The 9473-nt window shown below is 34.0% G+C and overlaps 1 protein-coding gene across 1 annotated transcript; it reads left to right on the top strand.

Moving 5' to 3' along the window:
• LOC109826779 lies at positions 2893-6291 on the top strand. The gene is made up of 4 exons (XM_020393800.1): positions 2893-3214; positions 3311-3321; positions 3388-3896; positions 6234-6291. The coding sequence occupies exons 1-4, from the start codon at positions 2893-2895 to the stop codon at positions 6289-6291; spliced, it is 900 nt and encodes a 299-aa protein (XP_020249389.1).

Raw genomic sequence — 9473 nt, 5'->3', positions numbered from 1 at the left:
CGGCGAAACCTTGCTGAATTGGAGACTGAAGACCCACGAATTTTAGAGAGGAGGAGATCGGATCGAGTTCTTTGGCATAAATAATGAGAGTTCGTTAGATCCATAGCCTGGTTCCTTCCCTTGAGATTGTACCTAGCTGCAATCTCGAGAAGAGTAGTTATCTCACTATTGCCGAGATAATTGCTTCGGTTTCTTGATTCCTTCATGAATCAACGAAACTCCGGATTGATCTGAACGCTTGGTAGTCCATGGATATTAACGTCCCCGGCACAAGCAAAGATCTCACACAAGCAGCGGAAGATAAACGTCTGTTGCGTTTGTTTAAGAAGAGTTGTAATTTTTCTTATTTTATTGTGTAGAAAGATCTTATTAAAAGATCAACTTTTAAACTCTTTGTAACGCTTGAAGTTGTAATGAGTTTCACAATTAAGAAGTCAATTTTCACACCAAATAAACTTTTTACAAATTATAAAATAAAACCCTCAAAATTGTAAAATTTATAAAAATCCTGATAATTTTTAACCTAACAATACATTGAAAAATATAGGAATTACAAATATCTCTTACATAATTTATAATTTATACAAGACACCCTTAAAGTTTTAAAAATTACAAAAAAATATTCAAAATTCAAATTTTATAAAAAGCACCCTAAGAATTTCAAACTCATTAGTAAATTGAAACATATGAATCATAAATAGTCTATTAACAATTTACAATCTATAGAAAATACTAATAAGTTTAAAAAATTACAAAAACTCCTAAATTTTATAATTTACAAAAAAACACCACAAGAATTTCTAACCTATATACACTAAAATAAATATACAAAATTACTAACAACCCCTAGAAAATTAAAAATTTACAAAAAAACATATCCCTTTAAAATTCTAGGTTTAGGAAAAACTTTTCTCGAAAAACTTTTCATGGAAAATATTACCTATAACTTTTTTGAAAGGAACATAACTAATTGAAAATCGCTTAAATTCAAATTTTATAAAAAAATTCTCTTAAATTTTAGTACACTGTAAATTACCCCTCCAAAGTTTAAAAATTTAATGATTTTTTATAATTCCTTGATTTCAATGTAATGTTTATTGGTTTTGTGTATTTATAAATTACAAAATTTTAAGGTTTTTTATAATTTTTAAAACTTTTGAGGGTGTTTAGTTTGTAGTTTTCTAAATTTTTATCGTGTTTTCAGTGTGATGCATAGATAGATCAATTAATGATGATATTAAAGAGTAAGTCGTTTTTAAGATTATTAGGCCATAGTTGAGTGTACATATCACCATTCCTAGGCAATATAGTTTATATATTTAAAAAAATTCAGACAATCTATATAGTGGTTAAAAGGATTTTAACTTTAATGTATTATATTTTATAAATTATATTTAATATGAAACTATCATATAATTTTGACTATGGTCATCATAATTTTAATACGTTTGTTTGATTGACTATATATATATATAGACCATAGATTACTTTACTTTCTCACATGAACTAATATTTGACGCTTAATAATTAAAGTTATTACTTTTAAATTTAATATAAAGATGAGCTCTAATAATATTTATTTATTTACCTACTGGGTAATACAATCTCAATGCCTATTTTTTACTTGATATTTATTCCATAGTTACTCGTACCAAATTAGTAACTAAAATAATAATTATTTATGCTTAAATTAGGATGATTCTGGTTGATCGCTCACTATAAAAATTTTATAAAGATATATATCTTATTTTCTATAGCTATCTGCACTGCCCGTATATATTTTATAAATTAGTTGTTAATTTAACATATTAAATTACTTTTCATTTGTAGAAATTTCTTCTTTGACTTTTGGATTGTGTAATCACTATATCACCATTATAGCATGGAAAGAACCTCATTCTAAATGGCTTCAAGCTAATTTTTAAGTTGAACTGAGGTATATACTATTGCTACTATACGTATATATTTTTTTTAAAAATCATGTCAATACTTTTTAAACAGAAGAGAATATTCTAACCTCTAATATTATAAAAACTGAATATAGCAAATTGAGTAATTAGCAAAAGAGAACTTACATCTGAAAAGCTGAATAATAAGATAAAAGAGGAAAGATAATAGCATTGCCAATAGTACTACCAATAGCAAACTACAATATAAAGTCAACCTATTTTGTGGAGCCAACTACTAGCTATAAGCATCGAGACTTCCACATATATACTTTATAATTTATTTAAAAGGGTCATGTAATTTTATATAATTTATTAAAAATGAATAGTAATATCGTTGTAATAATATCGTTATTAAGAAAAACTCTTCGTGAACTAGTATGTTCTTTACGATATATAAGTTATGCGCTCCAAATTATTGTGTCTTTTATAGAGCCAAAAAGTTTGAATACGAGCCTCTAACATTTTGCTCTCACAATAACAAAATCCACTTAGCAGATGTGGATATTCTAGATGAGTTATAATTGACTTAAGCAAGTGAGTTATATTGTGTCTTTCTTTTTTCCAAAATCCTAGCAAATAGAATTAAATCAATCATGGGGAGCATTGTGAATGAAGTACAAAGTGCTTTTGTCAAAGGTAGACAAATTACAAGTAATATCTCCTTGGCTCATGAGCTTGCTAAAAGCTACAGTAGGAAGTGCATTTCTCCAAGTGTCATAATGAGTATTGATATTACAAAAGCTTTTGACACAATAAGCTGGGATTTTATGAGAAAAATGTTTGAAGGGCTGAGGTTTCCTAGAGAGATGATTAACTGGATCATGGTTTGTACCTCTTCTCCTAAATTCTCTATTTCTCTCAATGGACTCTTCATGGATATTTTGAAGGAAAGAGGGGCTTAGGGCAGGGTGATCCTCTTTCATCATACCTTTTCATTCTAGGAATGGAATACTTATCCAGAAGATTAGAGCTCTTAAAGAAGGATAGGTTGTTCAGATATCATCCAAGGTGTGGCAAACTCAAAATATCCCACCTCATCTTTACGGATGACCTGCTACTCTTTGCCAAAGATGATTTATATTCTATCCAAAAGCTATATCAATGTGTGAAAGATTTTAGTGATACTACTGGTCTGGAATCTAATATGGACAAATGCCCTATATACTTTGGAGGAGTTGATGCTTCTGTCAAATCAGAGATAAAAAACTTCCTGGGTTTTTCAGAAGGTGTCCTTCCCTTCAAATATCTGGGTGTACCTCTCATCTGTAAGAGGCTAACATATGTGGATTGCAATCCATTGTTGGATAAAATCTCAAACCAGTTTTAGAAGTGGGCTAGACATAGCAACCTATCGTATGCAGGGAGGCTTCAGGTAATCAAAAGTGTTATATTAGGTGTTCAAAATTACTGGACATCTAATTTTATACTTCCAATTAAGGTTGCGAAGATGATTGATGAGTTATGCAGGAAATTCTTGTGGGGAAAGTCTGAAAACTCATTTAAAACTCCATTGGTTTCATGGGATAAGGTATGTTGTGGGAAAAAACAAGGTGGATTGGGAGTTTTTTCTGCATCTAATTGGAATCTGGCTTCAGCTATGAGGAGCATATGGTATATTCATGTTAACAAGGAAATATTATGGGTGAAATGGATTCATGGGAACTACTTAAAGCATTGGGATGTATGGCATGTCAAAGCCAAAAAAGGGGACTCTTGGATGTGGAAGCAGCTACTTAAGTGTAGGGATAAAGCTTTGAATAAAGTTGGAGGGATTGACAACCTGAAACAATTTCTTAGTGCTTGTTATAAAAACTCTAAAATCCAGTTATCAGCAGTTTACACTACATTCTCTCCTTTTTCACAAAATGTTCCATGGATTAACACAGTGTGGGGGAAGTTGAATTATCCTAGGCACTCGTTTGTGATGTGGCTTGCGATGCTGAACAGGTTACGAACACAAGATAGATTGTTGAGGAGAGGAATCATCAATGCAAATATATGCCTCTTGTGTGCAGGTGCAGAACCTAAGAGCATAAATCATATATTTTTTTATTGCACTTTTTTCCAGGGATGTGTGGTTAGCCATCATGAACTAGATTAAAATGGATTGGAAAACTTTTGATTGGACATTACTTATGGATTGGTATAACACCAGACAGAGAGGGAAGGGATTCAAAAAAAATGTGAGGAGAATGGATCTTTGCGGCTGCTGTGTACATGTTATAGGAAGAAAGAAATGGCATGTGTTTTTAGCAGCGATTTAAGAGTATTGTTCAATTGGTGAAGGTTATCAAAATGGACATTTTCACTATATGTTTGAATATTCCCATCTCTGATGAACATAGAGATTGGTTGATATCTTTGTAATTTTGTTAGTTTTTTTTAGAAGATTGGTTTTCTCAATGCTGAGATAGTGATGTACGTAATTTCCATATTTTGATAAATGAATAAAAAGCTTTTTCATTGATCAAAAAAATATAATAGTATTTTTCATTGACGTCGATTGGGGCAAGATTTGATAGGGCCTTGTATCAAAGAAAAAGAATTTTTTATATTTAGAACATATGATGAAATATATCATATTCTCCCTACTCTAATTTCGCAAGAAAATAATTCTTCATACTTTCAATTTTACTTCTATGATACGATAAGTGAGCTATAAAATTGAATGAGAATATTAGATTATGTAAATATGAGTGAAACCATAACTAAAAGTTAATGTGAATATGTATCAAACCACAACTAAAAGTTTAATGGACATATTACAAGTAAATTCATATGCAAAATTCCTTTACGAATTGAATGATCACCCATCTTTTGAAGACTTTAAGATACTAATAAACAAAGATGCTATACTAGATTAATATGTTTATAACTCACAAATAGTATATCAAGTGGTAACAGTCTAGGTTAAAGAAAACAATGACAATATTTCATTTGAGAAAGCGATTATTAAGTTGATAATTTAAATATTCATGATATTCAACCACGTGCATTGCACATGCATCTCAACTAGTTTAGACAAAATTCTTATCTTTGGACTTTTGGGTTTACAAAAATACCTTGCGATCTCAAAGTTAAAAATAGTATAAAACATTAGGTTAGTTAAGTGTAAACAACCCAAAAGAAAAAGAAATTCAAAGGGCAATTCTGTCATTACGTAATTTCATGCCACGGTCTCAATCCTCTAACTAGAATCGTCTGCGGACTCACCATTCAAAGATCAAAGGGGTCAAATCAAGATTCAACCCTATAACTCAAACATATTACATCACCGCCATCGCCACCAACTTGAATGCCTCAACGACTTTGAAAAGACCACAAAAAATTAGTGAGACCAACAACAAACCCTAGCTTCTCGCCTCTTTCATTTTCCACTTCAAAGACCGCTTCCTTCCTTAATTTATTAATTAATAATAATAATTAAGACCACTTCCGCTTTCCAAAGCCTAGAGTCAACCAAAAGCATAAACAAGACTTTGAAAAACCTTACACCCATCAACAGTACACGTCCATGACTATAGTCAACCAAGCCTATATAGCTAGCTCCTTATAAATAGACTCGCACACCCTTCACCAAAACATAACTCAACCAACTTTATAATCAACAAAAACCAGAGTTCTATAGTATATCATAGATCTCTCAACAAGCCTTCAACTATGAGCTCACAAAGGAAACATGCAGATCTTCTGTTCACCGTCATCATTGTGTTCTTCTTGATTTTCGCTGTGAGCATGCAGACCTCGGCGGCGATAAGGCAGACGCCGGAGGGATTTGATGGGGAGAGATATCTGCCGTTGACGACGAAAAGTGCATTCGAGAAGACGAGGGAGTTCATGGCTTCTTGGATGGTGAGGTTGCCGGCAGGGCCAAGTCCTGGAGGGGCTGGACATTGATATCTATCGATGCATGTGGTGTTTGAGCTCGGAGTACTATATATACAATTTATTATTTCTTACATTTTTTTCGGTGAAAAACATGTATATATATATATATAGACACTATCCTAAGGATAGGGAGCTAGTATTTATTGATTTTGGAATAAAGATATCGAACTTGTTTGCTTAATTCTATTTTTTTATAGATGGAAAAATTTTCAGGGTACAATAGTTGTTGGAGGTTTTGGAATATTTTTTTTTGGACCCTTCTTTTATCTGCAGTAGCTTTCAAACTATAAATATTAAAGTAGTATAGAATAAAATATCTCTTGAAGATGATGTACCTGTTCATATGAAAGATAGAATTGAGAAAATGTAAATTTTCGTTTCTGTTTTGATTACCAGGCTGTTTACTGGTAAATTGATTCATTTCAGTTTTGACTACCAGGCTGTTTACTGGTAATTTGATGTACAAATCATTTCATAATGGTAAAATGAATGAATATTTTCATTGACCAAAAAAAAAAATATCTTTTTGTAACTGTTAGTATATTTCACATCTAAAGAATAATATTTGAATTCAAACTAATCAGGTTTGGAGCTGGACGTGCGTATGTACTTAGGATCTTAACATACATTAATGAAAGAGTAAATGGCAGATAACCGCCTCCGTTTACATCTTGGAGAAATTTTTAAAATAAATTATTTTTAATATTTAACTAGCAAAATCAATTTAAATATATATTTAACTAGAAAAAATCTGTTAATTATACGGGTATCCCCGCGTGATTCGGTGTTGACAAACCGCTGAGGAAACTCTCTCACATGTGGGGTCCACACACCACCCACGTTGACTCACAGCCTCAATCTCCCTTGTGGGCCCAGCTTACTCACCACAGAAATTCACAGACCCAAGCTCTCATATGGGTCCCACGCGCATACCCACAACCTCTACAGCTTACAGAGTCACAGGCTTGATAAGTTTTTTATTGGTTCCTTCAAAGGCTTCACATGTGAAAGTTTGTAATTGTTTTTTTTTTTTTTCAAAGAACAAGAAAAAATATACGCGGGGCTGCTGTTTACTAATTACATGGGAGTTTATTTTCAAACCATCATATCTCGCGAAAAAAGCAATCGATTTTCAACCAGGGATTAATCTGATATGCATATGGCTGAAAATAGATCGATTTTATTAACTAATAAGTCTATAGTCGATGTTGGGGCGGTTAGAGGCGTACTTTAGCAGGCGAATTTTCCCCTGCTATTATGCGCTCCCGCTGTGATTGAAATGGCGAAAAAAAAGAAAAATAATGGGAAAAAAATTCTAGGTGTCTCAGAAAATCCGAGACACCCCTAGGGTGTCTCGGAATTTCCGAGACACCCCTAGGGTGTCTCGAAATTTCCAAGACACCCCTAGGGTGTCTTGGAATTTTCGAGACACCCCTGGGGTGTCTCGGAATTTCTAAGACACCCCTGGGGGTGTTTTGGAATTCCTGAGACGTCCGTTGAGGTGCATTCGATTGTTTTCGCCGTAAATTCTTCGTCCGAACTCGGATTTGAGTGATTCCAAGTGCGTTGGAAGCTTGACGAAGAGTTCGATCCGCTCCGGTGGTTGGATTATCTGTAGAATGACACGAGATTCAAAAGTCTAGCCCAACTATAAAGTGTCATTATGTCAAGCCTAAAGTAAGCGGATGAAATTCTCTACAAAATTTAATAATAGAGGTTACTGTGGGCGGTTAGAGGCGTATTTTAGCAGGCAAATTTTTTCCTGCTATTATGCGCTCCCGCTGTGATTGAAATGGCGAAAAAAAAGAAAAATAATGGGAAAAAAATTCTAAAAATTGGATTTAGTGCTTCAAATTCTAAATCTCTTCTTCCTATTGATTCGGATACTGGATCCTTGGAGGATGATGAGGTTTTCTTGGATCTAATGGGATCAACGGGGCCGAAGGGGGAGAAGAAAAAAAGGCTCATGGCGGATATATTGAAGGATTCGACCTCTGGATCTCATCGGGATCTGATGGTAGATAATTCGAAGGTTTTGAACTCTGGATCTCACCGTGAACAGATTTCGTCTCCGGAGATCATCGGTTTCCATTCTCGTCAGCTCAAAGATTTGCGATCAGAGGCTAGTGGATCTGGTAAGATCTCCTGGGCTGATGAAGTTGATTTTGATATTTCTAGTTGTCATCAAAGCTTACCTGCTAGATCCTTAGATGCTAAATCACAATTGAAGAATGTGATGTCAGTTCTTGATGATGTAACTGTTGCATCGAAAACAAAAGAGAAAACTGTTGATAGCTCTGCTACTAATGCTATTAAATCCCCAATTGCTTCTCTGGATCCTACATCAAAGGAAATTCCAGTGAATCTTGAGGAAAAAAACAAGAAGAGCTGGGCTAGCTTATTTGCCGATAACAGGAAAGTTGGTAGTGGCTTAAATCTGAATTTTGTTGACCCTGAAGAAAAAGATTTTGTGACTTTTAATGATGAAGAATGGAATGAGGGTAACTCAAACTGGCAATTCTCTTTAATTGGTCAAGTTTTAGGCCTAAATGTCAAATTCAAGGCTATGGAAAGCTACATTCAAAAAATGTGGACACACTGGTCAGTTCCTGATTTGTGTATTCTTAAGCCTGGCTTGTTCTTATTCCAATTTCAAAATAAAGAGGATATGGAGAATATTCTTAGGAATGGGCCTTGGTTTTTTGGTTCAAGACCTCTTCTATTGAAAATCTGGACAAATGATGATGATTTTGAAAAGTTAAATGGTAATGTATATCCCCTGTGGATTCAACTTCCTGGCTTAAGATTGAATCTGTGGAGCTCAAATGCCATAAGCAAGATTGCTAGTCATATTGGTAGGCCTATTACCACTGATAAACTCACTGCTAATAAGCAGAGATTGGCATATGCTAGGGTATTGGTTGAGGTAAATATGCCCTCCCCCCTTCCTGATTTGATTCCTATACATGGACCAAATGGAAAGATTATAAATCAAAAAGTGATATATGAGTTGAAACCTAAGTGGTGTGAAATTTGTAAGATGGTGGGACATGATACAATCTATTGTAGGAGAAATCCTAGGACACAAATATGGAGGCCAAAAGAGAAGACTGTTAATACTAGTAATGTTGTCTCTGCTGATTTGAACAAAATGGTGGGAAATGATACTTTGTTAGCTCAAGCTACACAACAAGAGCTTTTTTCTGGGTTGCAAAATACTTTGTCTGATAATCAAATAACTCAGTTAAGTGGAGAAATCAGGGGAAAAAAGGTTGTGCATGCTGTGCATATTTCAGAGATTCCTACAGGCAAAGCTTTTGTGGTCTCTGGTGATGCTATGGCAGTTAAAGCTACACAGCAAGAGCTTTTTCCTGGGTTGCAAAACACTGAAACTCTATTAACTCAGTTAAGTGGAGAAATTAAGGGGAAAAAGGTTGTGCATGCTGTGCATGTTTCAGAGACTCCTGCAGGTAAATCTTTTGCTGGGCAATCTTCTGAGATGGATGTTTCCAAAAGAATAAAATCAAGACTCATTATGCAGAAGCCTGGGCTTAGAGTTTTGGGAAACTCTTTTGATTTTCTAAAAGACATGGATGATAATCCCTCTACAGTGGACAGGGGGGGTTTTGTAAGTCT

This window comes from Asparagus officinalis, chromosome 10, assembly GCF_001876935.1.
Source record: "Asparagus officinalis chromosome 10, Aspof.V1, whole genome shotgun sequence".
NCBI lineage: Eukaryota > Viridiplantae > Streptophyta > Magnoliopsida > Asparagales > Asparagaceae > Asparagus > Asparagus officinalis.
Note: the sequence above shows the minus strand (reverse complement) of the source record. Positions and strands in the feature narration are given on the sequence as shown.